The 19529-nt window shown below is 40.0% G+C and overlaps 1 protein-coding gene across 3 annotated transcripts in view; it reads right to left on the reverse strand.

The window, feature by feature from the left end:
• abcf1 (ATP-binding cassette, sub-family F (GCN20), member 1) overlaps window positions 1-19529 on the reverse strand; it is a 29971-nt gene that overhangs the window by 583 nt on the left and 9859 nt on the right. For all 3 annotated transcript variants that reach the window (XM_084379270.1, XM_084379271.1, XM_084379269.1), the window contains 18 exons: window positions 17272-17328; window positions 17096-17179; window positions 16913-17008; window positions 13917-14039; window positions 13586-13686; window positions 11668-11753; window positions 11437-11576; window positions 10750-10898; window positions 10426-10509; window positions 9141-9265; window positions 7744-7856; window positions 7481-7655; window positions 6839-6913; window positions 6371-6441; window positions 5473-5505; window positions 4215-4383; window positions 4066-4130; window positions 3910-3982 (listed from right to left, as the gene is read on the reverse strand). In XM_084379270.1, coding sequence (XP_084235396.1) covers window positions 3910-3982; window positions 4066-4130; window positions 4215-4383; window positions 5473-5505; window positions 6371-6441; window positions 6839-6913; window positions 7481-7655; window positions 7744-7856; window positions 9141-9265; window positions 10426-10509; window positions 10750-10898; window positions 11437-11576; window positions 11668-11753; window positions 13586-13686; window positions 13917-14039; window positions 16913-17008; window positions 17096-17179; window positions 17272-17328 — 1819 coding nt within the window. The remainder of the gene's footprint in view (window positions 1-3909; window positions 3983-4065; window positions 4131-4214; window positions 4384-5472; window positions 5506-6370; window positions 6442-6838; window positions 6914-7480; window positions 7656-7743; window positions 7857-9140; window positions 9266-10425; window positions 10510-10749; window positions 10899-11436; window positions 11577-11667; window positions 11754-13585; window positions 13687-13916; window positions 14040-16912; window positions 17009-17095; window positions 17180-17271; window positions 17329-19529) is intronic.

A 19529-nucleotide genomic window follows, 5' to 3' on the forward strand; every position in this document is an offset into this window, starting at 1 on the left:
AGGCATCACTGATTGACTACATGCAGCATATATCTCTACAGAGTTTTTACACACTTCCAACACAGAGCTTCATCAATACATTCTAGGATCATATCATCCAATTTTAGCTTATCACAGATAAAACTACTAGTGAATGCTTTATGGACGCCCTTTCCCACCAAGAACAGTATCAATGAAATGTGTGGGATGACAAATATAAATTACTCATTTAATGTAATTTTGACAGATATCGTGAGTAATTTACATCAAAATTACAAGACACTAAGTCAAATTAAGCCAAAATTGATTTAGCTCAATTTTGGCTTACTATTGCAAAATTAGAACTTAGTAGCTCATAATTTTATAGTATCTGTATTCTAAATTATTTAGTTGTTTATTTTTTATCATTTCCAACTTTTCATCTGTTTTTCTGATAAAAATGGCTTCCATTATATGTGAGCTGATCAGTAACAGTCGACGTCAGTAGAGGCATGTCAAAGATATTTCTAATGTCATTTAGAAACAGTGCAACAGAAGTAAGTGACCAACAGTAACCATTAAAGACTACTCCACCCATTTACATCGCACTCTGATAACGTTGCTAGACTCGTGGTGAATAGTTAAAAATAAACAAATCAGGTAACAAAAATAATTAAAACTAATAATCATCATGAATAAATGCTAAGTTTATAGTTAATTAAACTTTGGTTTATAGTGATTTAAACACCAGATGCAGCTTTGTAATGGCCATCCAAATTTTTATAGATTAACTACACAGTATTTATTAACCATTTACAAAGTATTATAAAAATAAGTTGTAACGTTAATGTAAACAATTGCTCAAAGGATTAGTTAACTTTATTATATTTTTTTGATCTCTAACATAATTTGAGGACATTTGTCACTTTACACAGCTCCTTCTGGAAATACAAAAGACTTTGTAAAAAATGTGTTCCTAAGTGCACAAGTTCCTCTCAACAATAACCACACTTTGATGTGTAAAATCAGTGTCCTACCCCTTTAAGGTCATGCCATCTCCTCCTCTGAACTATGCAGAGCCAAGACGACAGGCATTTATTATACAACTTTAAGAATCAATAAATGCATTACTTCTCTCCACAACAATGCTATGTGCCTGGCTGTGAAATGTCTATTTTTTATAGTATGCTGTGGCTCTCCAACACTAAGAATACTGTGGAGCAGACTTCATACTTATAATCACACAAGTGATTTGAATGACACTCACTGTTAACAGGTTAAATCAGTTTACAAACTGTAGTACAGATTCTGTGTAGTCCGTTTTATTCATCACTTGTTTGTGGATCCTGCTTTTCCTTTTGGAGAAGATTTTTTTTTGAAGAAACTTTATTTTTTAATCACATATTAAACAATGTGCAGCATAGTGAAACTGGTACTCTGTGTTTTTTATCTATCCCAGAGGAGCAGTGGGCAACCGATGTACAGCACCTGGGGATCAACTCCAGATCGAAGGCACTGACCAGAGAATTAACCTAATGAATTAACCCCTGCTATATAGAGGGCTCAGTATTCATAAAGTAAGATGCACCTTCATAGACAGGTTCACAACGCATGTACACTGTGCTTTAATGATTAGAGAGACTGCTTTCAGTCATTTAAAGGCTTCCTTCCGATGCACGTAGTAATGTCACTGTAGCAAACACCATGGCTCATTTAAGAAGCAAAACTAAATCTGTAGTTATATACAGGACAGTACAGAGGATACTCTGCAGAGGAAACAGCAGTGATGGAGTTCAGGAGTCGGATTTCAAGGCTCAATGAAGTTAAACTTTCTTGTGCGTAAACGTGCGCATCGTCTCTAAAGGGTGAGACACACTTAATGTTTCTGCTGCTGGAGTCCTTTAGGTTATGTTATTAATATGTTCCTCATCAAAGATGAATTATTTTACCCACGCAAACCCCATCCCCCCCATTACCTGTCATCAGAGGACTGAGATCCACGCAACACATTACGCACACAGAGATGCACTTCAACACTTGAAGTTTGGCAGCAATGTACTCAAACTATGTAGAAAGATAGGACTGTCAGTAGCTGTGCTGGGTTGCTTGTATCCATGGTGCCTCCAGCTGATCAATGAGAAGAGGGCAAAATCTGTGTGCACGTATTGTGAATCAGAACATTTTTAAAAGTGTTTCCACCTGTAAATCTAAAAATGTATCCACTGACTTTGTGTTGTGTAACATTACTTTGTGGGTTGAAGTGTGGGACATTTCTCTTTTATCTGATGAGTGAAGGATCTGTTTAGCTGTTAGACTGAACACCATCAGCTCATCACACTCCTGTTCCGCGCTGCTGGCTTACACGTTTACACAGATGTTGTCTCGCCTCTGTTGAGGCTCCAGCCCCATTCACACTGCCTTTCAAGGCAGGAGTCTTGCGGCGATATTCCGTCTTGTCATCTGTGTGAACGTTACAGAGGCAGAATGGCGGGGACAGTTTCATTCTACCTCTGATCCACCACTGGAGGTAGTAACAGAGCCGCATCAGAGGTGAGACAACGTCTGTGTGAATGTGTAAGCCAGCAGCATAGAACAGGAGTGTCTCGTCTGATGGGGTTCACAGTCTGACAACTAAACAGATCCTACACTTCTCAAATAAAAGAGAAATGTCCCCACAAAGCAAAGTGACAAGACCAAACAACAGTAATGTGGTAACTGGTTGTGTCTTCAGCATCCATATGTGGAAAAGTGTCTGTCATCCTGTCTGTCCTACTGACTCTTTGTCACATTTCTGCCTGAAAAACAGCATCTATCCCTGGCAGCGAGAGCGTGATTATGTGACACAATTTTAGAGCAAAAACTTTAACTCACCTTCCTCTCCTTCCACTATTGTGTTGTTGTAGTTATGGTCTTTGACAACTTATATAGAAAAAAATCACCAGCCAAACGGATCCTCTTTCACTGATGGTGATTATGTGATGTCATTTAGAACAAAACATTTCCCTTTGTCACTTTCCAAGTTGCATGGTGGGTCAGCATCTCAATTACAACACTTTATAACAGCATCCATATGATTATAAATAGTCGGTGGATACATGGTTAGATTAAGGTGGTAACCGGATGGAAACTCAACGTTATGATGTGTACCATCACGCCTCTTGGTTCCGCAACGCCGGCTTGCTGTATGGAATGACACACTAGAGCGGCTTGGTTGGCGCTACTTGGTTCAGTGTGAACAAACAAAGGCGGTGTAAAGGCGAGCCTCGTTGCGCCAACATTGCGGAATCACTGTGTGAAAAGGGCTTCAGTTACTACCTCCACTTGCGGATCAGAGGCAGAACGAAACTTGCCCCCTCATTCCCCCTCTGCTACTTTCACACAAATTACAAGGTAGAGTATTGGTGCAAGATTCCCGCCTTGAAGAGGCAGTGTGAAAGGGGCTAGTGCTAACCACTGCGCCATGCTGCTGCTCTTTATCTATCCATCTATGGATATTTGCTGTGTTTTTAAATAAAGTTACATTTCTGATTGTTTTCTTGTATGGACCTTACTTACGATTATGAAAAATAATAATATATTAAGACCCATATTTTAATGCTCATCATCTGTGATATGAAAACAGATAATAAACAAAATGAGTATGTCCTGGTCATCCGGCTTGGAGTGCATCACATCCCTAATGGCCTTCAACTCCAGTGGCTCGCCTCTCCTTTATTGTAAAGTGTTGATCCTCAAATTTGGAGAGCTTTTTTAGCAGTGCTACTCATCAATAAAAACTGGTCTAATCAACCAGATATAGACATGTTGTGCACTATCGGTGTGACTGTTTAATTGTCCAGGGCAGCGCAATGCATAATTTGCAGTACATGTATTTAAAAGTGCCAAAACACTCTTATGATCCTTAAATTACAAGATGCACAATAAGCCTTCTTACTGAATCATTGTTCTTACCTCCTTTGTATTCATTGATGGCCTCCGATAAGGCATCAATTGACTCAATGTCCAAGTTGTTGGTGGGTTCATCCTATGAGAGAGAAAGAAGTCAATTAGTCATAGTATTTATTCTCGTGGTACAACAGTGTCGTTAAAAGGCTCAGTGGCCCTTACCAAGATCAATACATCCGGCTGACGACAGGCCAGCTCAGCAAACACTACTCTGGCCTTCTGGCCACCTGTAAGAGATAGAATCCAGACACAATGTTAGAATGTCATGACAGTTTTACAGGACAAAGTACAAGTGTGATAGATGTTCATACCAGAGAGTTTGGAGATCTGAATGGTGTGGGCGTGGCTCTCCAGGCCAAAACGTCCCAAGCACTTCCTGCCGTCCTGGTAGGGAAGGTTGAAGTTCCTCATCAAGTACTCTGTCGCAGTCTCCTCCATGTTCAACTGATCAGCATACTGCTGGTTGAAGAAACCCACTTTCTGTAGGCAGACAGAACACCAAAGTTCAACCAACTTTTCTTCATGCATACTGACCAATATTCGGGAGCCACTAAAGAGTGTTTACTGTATAACCATGTGTTCACACTGTGTGACAGACAGCCTGTTCACTTCAGAAAGAACAGAACAGACAGAGGGGTCCAACAGTCTGAGACCACATTACAAAATCTCAAATATTGTCACGTAAACCTGGAAATAATCATAAAGTTTAAGGATACAGAAAGTAAATGGAAGTGTCACTAGTATCAAATCATAGCTAGACTAAAGGTTTCAAGGAGGGCAGTGCATGGAACTTAAATGCTTTGCAGAAACTAGATCAGTTGTATTCAAAGCTCAGGCAAAGCCAAAGATCACACCATCAGAAGATTAATACATCAAGCCAAGTTCACCGACACAGAAAAGCAACTTCATCACAGATACAGAATTTACTAAATACACAACACGAGAGTCCAATCAGCAGTCGTCCTGTCAGAAGAAGGCTGCTCCTCGTCCTCTGAGACACTACAGTCTCAGGACCAGGAGCAGTTTCTAAACAACTTCTCAGGAGGGAAATACAGACAAACACCTGAGTTTGGCTAAGAAATACCAGAATTTCACAGTGGATGATGAAAAAATTCCTATTTACTGTCATGGACATGCACTCCACAGTCACCAAACTTGTGGAGTCCATGCGAACTTGAGTGCAAGCTGCTTTTAAAGCAAAAGGAGGACGTACCAAATGTTAGATATTCTGATAAAAGTATCCTGATCAATGGTCTCAGACTTTTGAACCCCACTGTACATTAAGAAATTTCAGAAAGAACTTAGCTACACCCTTAGCTTGATGAAACAGAAAGTCATAGTGCTGGAGTCAAATAATTGGACTTCACTTGGTGAAAAAGTTCAATTATTTAATGTAAATTATTTTCCTCAATTTTCTAGACATGTAAAACTCATTTATGTGGCTTTCATTGTCATTGCCAGCACTCCACCTGGTCCTCACATTGGGAATGATGAAAACATTATGAAAACCAATGCTAGAACAGTAAAAACGATATTTGGAAGGTCAAACATCAGCAGCATGTTACTCACCAGACGATGATTCTTCCTCATCTCACCTTTGGTCTAAAAAAGAAATATCCAGTCAGGAACAAATTTGGTATACCTCAGACGCACTTTTTAAAATATATTTTAAGTTTAGGAGTTTCATTTATGCACAGACACGTTAAATAACAACCTCCTTGTTCTATATCAGAAAATGTATTGGTGAATAATTTTATTGGTAGGGCTCAGATATCTTGCTGAAAATACCACAAGGATCCTGAGCAGGTCCTCCGAGCATTAATTAACTCAATGGATGAACGAGTTAAGAGTGGAATGAGATATGCTCAAGTGCTTAATTCTTAACAATGAAACCCATTTCAGACTAACTCAATACAATTGAATGAGGAATGAGGACTTACTCCAGTCAGACTGAATGAAATTAATCCAAATACTCCTGATTGTGCGGACATAAAAAGGTTCTGGAGTGAAGTTATAAAAACGTATTTCTCAAATTACCTGAAAATTCCCATCGCCCATCCCCCTAAACTTTGTATTCTTTATTTTTACCAAGAGGATAGTACTTTGAACAGCAAAAAGAAGAAAATGACTGATTTAAATTAACTGCAAGCAATATTATTAATCTGTCTTTTGAAGTATGTAAAAAGCCCTTTCCTTTGGTCACTGGCCTAAGGAGCTCTATGAATGCCCTGTCTGAAATAATGACACATACAATGAAGAAAGAAATCAGCCAAATTTCATGAGGTTTGGAGTCTCCTTCTTTCACTCTTGAATAAAATGAAAGAAGTGAATTGGTGACTAATTCGTGATTAGTGAATTGTTAATGCCAAAATTCAATAAATCCATGTCTATTGAAAAGAAAAAAAAAACAAACTCAGCTGTATATACATGCATTTTAGCGCATTTTTTTGCACATCTTCACACTTACAGGATTTAACTTCCCAGTGAGCAGCAGCAGCAGAGTACTCTTCCCAACACCATTGGGTCCAACTATACAAACTAGAAGAATGAAGAAAAACCCTTTTCAGAATTGAAATAAATGGTGGAACTGTAGAGACAGGACTTCATGATGAGAATTATCAGCAACAGACGGAACAAACAACAATGTAGGGAAGTTTGGAAGAGAAACTAATCTACAATGGTGCTTTTTCTCCAACGATCTCAACATCAACAATTACTTAACTTCTTTAGGTGTTGAGATTTATCTTTCGCCATAAGAAGTTCTCAAGACTTTCTCAAGTTTTTCTGTTGTTAGCAAGGGGCTAATTCAGCCCAAAGACACATGAACTACACAAGAAAAAATATGTGAACAGTGCCACCTGTGTTGCAGCAGTTTGTCTCTTTGTAGCATATGTGTCAATATTCTCAAGTTACTGTAAAATTATAGCATACTTACTCCTCGACTCCATGTCAATTCCAAAGTCCACGTTTTTGAAGAGAGGCTTCTGGCTCTCATAGCAAAAGTCAACACCTGTACAGGGAAGAAACCATGGAGTCAACCTCTTAGGCAAATTTCAGAAGTTCAATCAGGAAAACTATTTTTATGTTGCTCATCATTCATATTTCACCCACATCCTTCACAATCAGCTGACTTTGACTATTTACTCTCAGTTTAACTAACCAGATTATGCCACGGTCTTATTAGGCCAATCATATCATTGCTGCCAAACTTCAAATCTGTTCTCCTCTGCTGCTGTCAGCTGTCATTTCAGTGCGAATCGTCGCAACCCATCTCCACCGCATTCACCTCCAGCGTTCTAGAGGCCCACTCCTCTTCACATCCATCCAGATCTGAGCCATTCTCTCCATCCACTCACTACCACCGGGGTCTAGACTCAGTCAGGCGGGATTCTTCACCACACACGGCTTCATTGCCCCCTTATGATACGATGATATCATGATGGGGTCTAATGACAACAGACTGTCCTTACTGAACTACTGTTATGCAATTACATCCCAGAGGAGTTGACTATATGACATGCAACAAGCATACAGTATAATTCTATTAAATTAATTTGTAGTCTGCAGATGTTCTTACTGTGAAGTCCAAGTATGGGTGGTGAGAGAGGAGGTGGGTTTGGGAAGGTGAACTTGACGGTGTACTCTTTAGGCCTCTTCAGCAGCTCTGTGGCCTCCTGGCTCTCCTCCTCCTGACCTCCCTTCTTCTTGCCTTTTTGCTGCTTTCTGGTCAGGGCATCCTTAGTTTGTTTCTCCTAAGAGGAGACATTAAAAAAACATGATATCAGACACAAGACATTTGAGATTTATGAAACTAGATCCTGGGTGGAGAGCTATACTCACAGCCTGTTTGGTGGACTTGCCACCAGCCTTCAGATCTTTGAGTTTTTTTTCCTGCTTGTCGTATTGTTTCTGAAGTTCTTTCTGCTTCTGCACATACATCTTCTTGAAGGTCACTTGAATAAAAGCAAAATTGAATAAATCTTTAAGTAATTAACCAAACCACCATCTACCCATATCACAATCTCAGGCCTGCTAGTTTTCCCACAATTTTTTTACATATTTTTAACTCTCACTGTTGGGTTGCTGTAATCTTCTATTAATTCTCTGTTTTAATGTAGTAATCATTCAAAGTGTGTTATATTCCAACTGTATGAGAACTAGAGGTGTGAATCTTCACTGGCCTCACGATTCGATTAAGATTCAGCTGTCAACGACTCAAATGCAAAATGATTCTCAATGCATCTCAGTTTATGACTCCCTCAATGATCTATATTACTGCATATGGCTACTTTTTCATCATTTAAGTTCCCCTTTAATTCAGAAAGTCCTTCCAATAATCAGACTACAGCAGTCTACAAAATAAAAGCTGCATTTTTTCAATTATCTGTACCTCAATACATAAACATTACAAAGACAAAACATTTATCCATCTGCAGTGCCTTACACGTTTGTATTCTACAATAATACTGTTTTCAAATTGCAGCTTTAAACTAAGGCATCTATTGAATCTGCTGCTCACACCTCTCTCAGAGTTGGATGGCAAAGTTGACAGCACCTCCTCAGATCTTGGCTGATTAGCTGAGCTTGCTGTAACAGTTATTATTTATGGCTGCAGAGTAATTATTGTGAGGCAGATCACGCTCAGTGTTGGTCTCGTCCAGTTCGTGCTTCCCAGCAAGTTCATAAAATCCAACATGAGATGTCCGTTTAAAAAAATACTAGGTGAGTTTTTATTATCACGCTCAGATGATGTCTGTCTCCCTCCAACATACCTCCTACATAAGTAACGTTAGCCTAATGGCCGCCCACATTTCAAAGCATGGGGGCACTGTTGCAACATAACTTTATTGTCCAGCTGAGGCCGGACAATCAACATAATCTGAAGACTCTCTATAATGCTCCGTCTCTGCATCGATACTGAATCTTCCACGTCCGCATCGTGATGCGTCGTAAATCGAGAAATTTCAACACTCTAACCCTGCAGAAATATGTAATAAACCTGCTAGGAAATTAGCATTTTTCAACAAAGACAAGTACAAAATCCAGTTGCTCTACAAACTGAATTTCAGATCCACTCAGTTAATTTTCTCCAAGGAGGAAAATGTCAGCCTTTTAGCTAACAGGACACTAAACGGACAAACCAAATGGAGTAAAAATATTTTCTTTGTGGGAAACTAAATTTATTTTAAAAGTTATCTTAAGCATGACAAATATCCCCAATTTATGAGGATACTTACAGTAGTTCCCTCTGTAGTAGTAGAGTTTCTGGTTGTCTAAGTGGATGATATCTGTACACACATCATCAAGGAAACTCTGGTCGTGGGAAACTATGAGGAGAGTTTTCTTCCAGCCCTGAAGGTAGCTGTAAGTGGAAGTGAAAAGAAACAAATCTGTATTAATATTTTAGAGCTACATCAAATAATTTGCCTTATCAACTCTGCAGCCAAATGACCGAGCCATCTGTAGCTGATGGAGGCAGATCACTAAATAAGACCAAAGACAAAGTAGAGCTAGCTAATAACTCATATTGTTATTGCGACAAAGGACTATATATGGTCTTAGTTGTTGAATATGATTATCATGATAGAAGAAGAATCTTAATTTTTATCACATATCATACAACATAGTGAAACTTGATCTCTGCATTTTAACCATCCCAAGGGAGCATTGGGCAGCAAACAACAGTGCCCAGGGACCAACTCCAGATCTTAGCCAGTGCCAATGGCTGAAGAATTAACCCAATATAAATGTACAAGCTATTATGTTGGGGGAAACTGCATGCTCTCCCCATGCTTGGATGGGTTTCCTCAGTGTGCTCCAAAGTCCATTCAGAAAGGCCCTGCCCCAGCTGGTTGATGAACCCAGGACCGCAACAGTGCTAACCACTCCGCCAGTGGCATATGGATATGCATGATGGTTCTTTTTTCCTGGTTTAAAGGCTGCATTACAGTGAAGTGATGCCATTACCAGAACTTGCCAGACTGTTCTACTTGTTCTAATATTTGTCTTCACCCACTCAGTCATTATATCCACATTACTGATGGTAATTTATCAAAAATCTCATTTTGTGAAACTACCAATAGTCATCCACACAGTATCGATAGAGTTATTCGGGCAAACATATTATATTTAGTTTTGTTGCCCATCTTAACATTTATGAAGCACTTTTGAAGAGATTTCAAAGTATCGAGTATATATTGTGTACGGTGGTATAGCCTAAAAATATCACAATATTATGTTGAGGCCATATTGCCTAGCCCTACAACAAAGTTTGGTCTGAAGCTGGTGTTGTTAGTAAAATTAAGTTGTTAGTAATAGTTGTGTAAAGAATTGTTGGATTTGGAAATGTATTGTAAACTTTGTAACTCAGATTTGCTAAGTTAACTTCATCCACAGACCAGGGCTGACCGTTATTATATTAATTTCCCTTCCCATTATTAATCCTAATTCAAAACTACCATTTTAAAAAGGCTCAGTGATATGATATAGGCAATCACATTAATTCAAAGTGCTGCTTCATACTTGTTGAGCCAGATGACAGCGTTTAGGTCCAGGTGGTTGGTGGGTTCGTCCAGCATCAGTAGAGTGGGTTCCATGAAAAGAGCTCTGTGGGTACGGAAGGTAAGAGTGAGTGAAAAAGAACCTCTCACAGGTTCATAGACCAAATCACAATGTTTGTTCTTTCAAATGTAATTGTCTTTCTTCATGATGTTATTTCAGATTGTTCTTTATCAGAAGCAGTTAGCAGAGTACACAGCACACAGTACATATATGTTATCAGCACAATGTCACAATGATTCAGTCTATAGTGGACCAGTTCTATTCATGAAGTTTGTAATGGTGTACCTGGCGAGGGAGACTCTCATTCTCCATCCTCCAGAGAACCTCTTGGTGGGTCTGTTCTGCATCTCAGGGGTGAATGACAGACCAGCCAGGATCCTTCTCGCCTTGGCCTCAGCTGCTGCAGCTCCAATTGCCCTCAGCTCTTCATAGACCTGTCGAGGAGGATGAATATGGAGACGGATCAAGAAACAAGAGCAGTCAGTTAATGTAGGCATAAGGCTGATGTATCCGCTGACTGTTTATAATAATATGGATGCAGTTATAATGTGTTTTGAATGAGATGCTGACCCACCATGCATCGTGGAAAATGACAGTTATGTTATTACATAATCACCATCAGTAAACCACGAACCCTGTCAGGGATGCTGTTTTCTGCGAGAAAGTTCACTAAAGTCTCAGTCAGGAGGGCTGAGAGTCGCTGTGATATATATTTTTTTTTTATAGAAGTTTCTAGAGACAGTAACTACAACAACACTGCAGGAGGCTTTCAGTTAACAGTCCACCAGGAATATTCTTAGACCCCATGGTACTGGGATCTAAAACAAATAGCAGATATACAGCCCTGTTGCAACTGGCCCTAAATCAGCAAAGGTTACTGACATTAACTCCACCAGTTCATGTTTTAACTGGTCTGTCCAGCTTTTGTCCTGCTTTGTCCAGACAGACAGACAGACAGACAGACAGACAGACCTTCTCCAGTCTCTCAGCCACATTGTCCTCTCCCTTCTCCAGACGAGCCTGGAGCTGTCTCTCCTCCTCCAGAAGCTTTAGACGACGGGTGTCTGCCTTTAACACTGCCTGCACTGCTGGCGTGTCATCAGCTACCACCTCTAACAGAAAGACAAGCACAGGACAGAGTCAGTGGGTGATAACAGCATGGACAGAGACACGTTGGAGAGCACATTCTGACAGGTCACTTACCCTGTTCACACAGCAGAACATCAATGTTAGGGGGAATACTGAGAGCTCGGTTGGCTATGTGTTTCAGTAATGTGGTTTTTCCTTTGCTGAAAGATGAGAAGATAAGAGAACCCTGAATCAGTTATTATCAATGTACAGGTGAACATCGAGCAACACGCTGGCTAATTTTACAACCTACTGTAACCTGGCTACTGATCAAACCACAAGCAAACCTGCAGTCGGCTACGGCTACTACCACACACACACACACACGCATTCTGGTCCTTCAGTCTTTCCTTACAAAAGTCAAAGAATATAAACATTGACAACACAGATTCTACAACTAGTTGAGGGCATGAGAGAGTGTGTAGATTGATTTGAAAAGTAGGAGTGTTTCCAACGTGTCTTTTGGTATCATGCTGTATTCATCAAGGATATGTCGACAATTTTCAGTTTGGTATGTGAGAGAGCATCTGCACCACGTTCATCATCCCGTTTACACCTGGCATGAACTTGCGTCTCCGGGGATTCATGCACAAGTGGAAAGCTCCAAATACAGGGGCAATTGATCACCGAGACGAATTGTGATCTGATCACTGATACCACATGTCAAGGTGTTCTGGGACGCATTTGACCACATGAATTCTAAAGTGTAAACACTCATGTGTCCTGATATGTTCCCGACATGGATGTCATCAGTGCAGGATGTGATGGTTGTTATAGTTGTTATAGTGACAGGACACCAAATGATGTCATCTATGCAAAAACAAGAAGAGGCTGCCACGACAACATGCAGAATGCATTACATGCTGATTTCAATTTGGTTCACTGTGATGCAAATTGCATGTTTTGGCTCTGTTACATCTCAATGTTAACAGCAGATGTTTTTGCGACGGCTGTAACTCAGGATGTTGGGTCATCCAGTAATCAGAAGGTAGCTGGTTTGATTCCTCAGATCCTCCGGCTGCAAGCCGATGTATCCTTGAGCCAGATACTGAATTTGCTCCTGATGAGCAGGCCGGCACCTTGCATGGCAGCCTCTGCCATCAGTGTGTGGTGTGAATGGGTGAATGTGACAAGTGTTGTTAAGTGCTTTGGGCAGTCAGTTGACTAGAAAAGCACTATAGAAATGCAAGTCCATTCAACTCAAACGCACTGCCTGTTTCAACTGATTTCATTATTTACTTAGTAACCACACTATCCTGACTAAATTTTTTATTTTAAATCGCACAATTCTGAAAGTTATTGACAGTTGTAAATTCAGTAAAAAGTGTTTGTGGCAGCATGGCTGTACCAGCCTGTCTGCTTCAAGTGTGTCTTACTTGCCAACATTTAGCAGCTCTTTCAACACACCATTTCATCTGATTTCACCATTTACACTTGATTTATGAAAGAACACAACATTTTATTGACGCTAAACATGTCAACTAATAAAGGCTACTGCCATAGAGAAAGTCCCCCAGGCCCCTTAAAAAAACGAAAAGCACAATTTTGTGAGATGTTGAGTTCAGAGAAACTGTATAAAATATCAAGAAACACGGTCTGTGACGAATTCTTAATTATTTGGGCCTTCTTGTAAATGTAATGTTATACATGAACTTATTTCCTTCTTTGTGTAAAAACATGGTGTCCGTTCACATTTAGTATTGTATGTGTTAATTTGCTTATAGAGCAGGGAAGTGAAATCGGATCACTAGCGGTCACTCGAGAGCTCAAAACATGTTAACGCAAGGTGTGAATTCCAACTGAGAGCTGTCCTTTGTGGTCAGATCCTGCAAGACTCATGTTAATGGTAACTATAAACATTTTCCATGATCAGAGTGGTTCTACACATTAATTCCATCTACATACTCTACCCAACACCTGATTATCTGAGTACTGTCATTTCTGTGCATGTATTCATTGCCAGTAATTGATACATTTTTTTTTTTTTTTTTACCCATTTGGTCCGACTAAACCATATCTCCTTCCTGCAACAATCAGAAGGTCAGCGTTGACGAAAAGCTCCTTGCCATGAGCAGATATGCTGAACCTCTCCAGCTAAAAGAACACACAACAGATCTTCACAAACAGACAATACAGTTTCTGCAGCACACGCAACATCATAATTCTTTTTTCATTGTTAAAAGCACCTCAAGAGCTTTAACATTAAGTCCTTATAAATAATTAGGATCACTTTTTCATTATGGTTCAAGAAAGCCAAATTTCATACACCAACAGTTGAACACATTTTAAGCCATTCTTTGAGAATATTGTAATTTGTGTGCAACCTTGATATCAGAGGCATTCTCCAGCATGGCCTGTCTGGAGGACATCTCAGCCTGGGAAATGGAGAAATCTCCCTCCAAGGCATTCTGAGCACGAACACTGGCCACCTGACGTTCATACTCCATCTGCAACAATACACACCAACACAGACATGGATGTCTTTAAGACAGGTTTGAGGTGTAGCAAGATTTCTTCTCTCCTCTTTTAATTGATTATTTGTGTGATCCCAAAGATCAAATCCAAAAAGCAAATCCTGGCATTGGAGAAGGTGGATCCAGGGAACATTTGACAATTTTGTCAAAAATTGATAATTATTAAAATCAATTATAAATATAGTTGCAGATTTGATGTAAAACACTTAATCAAGTCATTGTTTCAGCTCTACATTTTGAGATGAGGTTTTCAAACTGAATAAACATCAAAATCACCAAATCAAATCAACATATAACCCTGCTAAAGTCCTGCCGTCAAACAGAAAATGCTTCAATGTCTCCCTCACCACAGCTGCATGATTATCTTTCCCCAACTATCATGTACAGCTTGTACTTCTTTCAGCAAAACATTCTCTAGAGGGAAAGAAACATAATTTTGTTATGGAATGTCAGATGATGTTCAGATGCATGGCGTTGAAGTAATTGGACAAGTTTTAAGTGCTGCCCAGGGCAGCATATCTGGACAGCAGGTTTATCTCATTTAACCTTCTCATTTACATTTATGTTCTACAAAAATACATTAAAGCTATGGTCTACGATTTGAAAGATTTGTTATTATTATTAACATCATTTAGATGGTGGTTATGACCCAAAAGTACCCAACTATCCGATCCGGATGGCTCCTATTGGATCAATTCCAATAGGATTCCGATCCAATCCTCGCTCACTCTCCTGCTCCTGCTCACGTCTGGTCCCGACCCACTTCCGCATTTGAAACTACAAGCGGACAAGAGGTTTGTTTTGCCCTGCGCAGTTCAGCTGCCTCTGCTTGCCCCACCCACAAAGAGTCAAAGAAAGAAAGTCTGTCACTGAAAAGACACAAAGCGGAGATGCGAAACAAAGAGGGCTCAAACCGAATAAACATCGGGTCATCGAAGATATGGACCCGATGCTGATACAGCGGCGTTTCTGTTGAGCAGGTAATCTTTCGTCTTTATTGTGGATGTTGTGACACAGATAACTTTCATGCTGATGCTGGCTTATGACTGTGAAAGCTGCCGTTAGTTTGTTTCTGTGTTATTAGACGGTGTCGAGACAATTTCTGCGTCTGCAGTATTGTCAACACTTGTTTACTTGTTCGACGGAGACGTTAGCCTCTATGCTAGCATTGTAAGCTAACAACAAGCTAACATTGCTATCATGTTTACACCAAATTAGCCTATTTATTTGCTCGTGGCAGCTAAATGAAGCAGCAAGTAAGATGAATGAATGGATGAATGAAACCCAACGCGAAGCGGAGGGGTTTCGGATTTATTTCCGGATTTTTGTTTTATTTGTCCGGATTTATTTCTCCATAACAACCTCTTGCCCGGTCACTACTCAACTGTTTTGCTAACCCTCCTCCCGGTCTTGTCCGTTTGTTTTCAACGAAGCCTTTGCTAAGTCAATATGATGGATCATCATAAACGCGTTACGATGTGTGTATTTGTGTGTCTTATCTGTCATAAACAAGAGATTACGGTTTACGGGCACGTTTGTGTCGCGGTCTGGTGCTACTCAGACAACAGCTGGGACACACACAGCTGGTCCGAGACTCACACAGGTTTATTTTTCAGCCACAATGTGGAAGCGGTCATTGTGATGAAAGCTGACGGCAGCATCTGTTAGTCTCTTGGCCCTCAATCACTTTTATAAGTGGCTAACTTAGCTGTTGTAACTTATTACCTAGCTCTAAGGTAACGTAGCTGTAACATGCTAATGACGTTACGCTAGCTTGGCTGTGGAGCTTAGCTGTGGACATTGTAATGACTTCCAAGATTTACATGAGTTTCAGCGTGCATTGTAATAACTTTACCTGTGAATCCGACATCGTTACTCCGCATTCAAAGCTGGGCTGTATTTGGTTTCTGCCGGCTTGTTGCTCTTGTTGCTTGTTGCGGGAGGGGGTGTGTCGTGGGAGGCTCCGAGGGGAGAGCGATACGAGCTCGGAGGGGAGGGATTAAGGAGCACAGAGGGGAGGGGTGTGTGTGTGTGTGTGTGGGGGGGGATGCTTTTTTCAAACCTTTCTCAGATCATAGACCAGAGCTTTAAGCAGCTAACATACTTGGTTAGGCTAATGAAAAGATGGTTTGAGTTAAAAAAATCCTTTCACAACGTTAATCATGTGAAAGAATAACTTCTAGAATGTACTTGTACTATTTTTCTCATCTTTTTCTCCCAAGTCACAAAGCTTTGCTACTACAGCAAGGTGATTGGTCAGTTGCAATAACGGTCCTGGAGAAACATAAATGTGGTGTTCCAGGAACAACACCAACATGGCAATATCAGATTGAATGAACTATGTTGCAAGTCCAGGACAGTCCATAATCAAGAAAAACTGTGATAAAAAACACGTGGGATGTGAAGAACTTAGCTTGCGATAGCTAAGGTTGTCTTCAGACAAAACACTATTCTTTAGCCTCGAAAGAAAGAGGAAAAACTGTACGCTAGGTTTAATTTTTAAACACAATTCAAATAAATACTTTCAACAATATGTAACTTTCTGGAGAAAGATATTTGATTGTCAAGTGTAACCCTTGGGTCCACACTTTGGGTTGGTGGCTCGAGTCCAAAGTTATATAATGTTGCTTTAATTTAGCTCACTCATTTTATGTTCAATATTCCTCAGCTGATCTGCACAGCATCAAAATATTTTTTCTTGGACTGGAGAGGAAAAAAAACCATCAATGAGTCAATGCCGTTATTTTAAAGAAACTCTGGGAACTACTGTTTTCACAGGCTGAGCAGGACTCCTCATGACTTCGACACGTTAAATAAACTGTCACAACTGAATATATAGTAATTACCATTTTCTTTTTCTTCTTCTTTTCCTTTTTGCTAAGGTTGGCAAATGGGTCATCTTCCTTCTGCTTGGCCTGTTCTGCAATGACATCCTCAGCACTCTACCGGTTACAGCCAGAGAAAAGAGAAACATTAACAGGGATCCAAAACATACAAGGAGAAGAGAGCTTTGTAGAGGACAAACATACCATCATCATGTCACCTCCATCACTCTCTTCTTCCTCCTCCTCATCTTCACCCTCACTCTGCGATTGCTCGGCAGGTTTTCCTTTCTACATGGGTAATTACATCAAGGTTATAAGGATGATGTTGAAATGGGATAAAAATGAAAAGAACAAAGCCAACATCAGTGCTTATTACTTGCCTTGGGTTGCTCTCTCTTTCCCTTCTTTGGCTTCTCGTTCTCATCATTTTCTGGTGACTAAAAAAACAATTGTTATTCAACACTAACTCCATTTAAAAAATGTAGGTAGTACAAAAGCATGCAATTGAGAAAGGTGTCTGCAGCAAGATCAACACATTTTAGTCTGCGTCAAAAATTCAAGTGAAATGAAATGCAGTGAAATTTGTCTCAACATCAAAAGACGGCTCTTTTCAGCTGCCAGTGAATGTCTTTTCAGGCTGAGCTGTTCAATGACTAAATTAACTTTAATTACTAAATAAGGTAAAATACTGTAGGACTATCTAGGTTTTATTTGTCTATGCCATACTGTTGATCTGTTCAAGCTAGGCAGACAATGTGCAACTGTAAATTTAGCATGCAACTTTAACTTGCGCCAAAAGATTTAATCTACCTAATTTAAGACTTTTATGCTCACACTCAATGGATTGGTTGACTGGACACAACACCAACCCAATACAGAACACGGGGCCTGTAATAATCAATCATTTCAGAATCCCTCCAAAGCAATCCCTTTGAAAGTCGACCTAAGACAACTATTTCGACCTCAGAGTAGGACTTGAGTCATTTATGAATCTTCCTGCACTGACCCTCAGCAAGGGGTAGGCCAACTCAAAGAAGAGATTGTAATCAGCCACAAAAAAGAAATTAAATAATTTACTGTAGTGGCAGTTTGAAGCATTACAAAACTGAAAACTCTGAAATGCAGGATGAAGCACCAGTTCATGTGTAGATTTTATGTATATAGGAAAACAGGTAGATAGGTAAAAATCAGTATTAGTATTAGAAATTAGTATGACAACATTATTAAACATCCTGAATCTCATTTATCCATATTTCAATTGTATAATGTACGTTGTTAAGTAAACATCCGATATCCAATTGCATCACTTTACTAAATGTATAGTTGGTAATTAAATATTATCTACTTTTTGAGCATAGGTACATGACAGATCATTCTAGCCCTCGCTCCTAACTACTTAGAGGTTCACATTTAAACATACATGTAAACATACGTTGAGTGATCCAATCACAAGTGAACAGCTATTGGTCCATCAGCTCACACCTCTTGTGATCGGATCTCACTTCCCCACTCTATAATACAAATATACATTTACATCACTGGAACAGAGCAACGTGACATTTTATTTTTTTTACAGAAAGAAAGAAATGTCTTCATGTATAATGCCAAATTAACGAGAAGACCAAAATAGTTAAATCGGAACTACCGTTTTTTACAACCTGGACCTTATTTCTAGCATAAAATACGATCATTTACTCACCCAGATAACTTTGGTGTCATTTGGAGTCGTTCGGACAAAATTAGATCCAGTGGAGCGCCGCGTATATCCATATAATGCGAGTGATCGGGGCACTGAAGCGCAGCCTCTATATAACGCATTATCTGCCGCAAAACTAGTTAATTTCACCAATATTTTGTTATGATACGCTAGTGCTATTCCCCTCTGAGTTGCCTGTTATCAACATCCGGGGTCTGTAGGTTGACCTAGCCGTTTAGCCTAGCTGCAGCCGTTTGTTGTTCTTTGGCCAGCTGTTCCTCTCTCTGCCTCCGCATCCTCCTTTCAACGAGCTCCTCATCCGTGTACTCTGGCTCAAAACGGTAAGGACGTCCATCATAAACAAAGTCATCGTCCACCACCTCAGAATCAGAAAAATATTCAGCCATGTTGCAAAAAACTAGCAGTAGCAAACTACAGGTAAACAAGCTGGCTGTTGTGGGTGCGCATGGCTTTCAGAGATGACATCATCCAGGTCAGAGGTTAGTAGGTCAACCTACAGACCGTGGATGTTGATAACAGCCAACCCCTGACTCAGAGGGGAATAGCACTAGCGTATCATAACAAAATATTGGTGAAATGAACTAGTTTTGCGGCAGATAATGCGTTATATAGAGGCTGCGCTTCAGTGCCCCGATCACTCGCATTATATGGATATACGCGGCGCTCCACTGGATCTAATTTCGTCCGAACGACTCCAAATGACACCAAAGTTATCTGGGTGAGTAAATGATTGTATTTGATGCTAGAAATAAGGTCCAGGTTGTAAAAAACGGTAGTTCCCCTTTAAGAATGTTGTAGGGGAGTCACATGGGACCACTGAACAAGATAGACGTCTGACAACACGGCTCCCCTCGAACCCCAGTATTTAGTCACAATTATGCTTCAACAGAGTCCTATAATATTAAGTGTCATTGAACTACT

This window comes from Pagrus pagrus, assembly GCF_965226575.1.
Source record: "Pagrus pagrus genome assembly, chromosome: 17".
NCBI classification, from domain to species: domain Eukaryota; kingdom Metazoa; phylum Chordata; class Actinopteri; order Spariformes; family Sparidae; genus Pagrus; species Pagrus pagrus.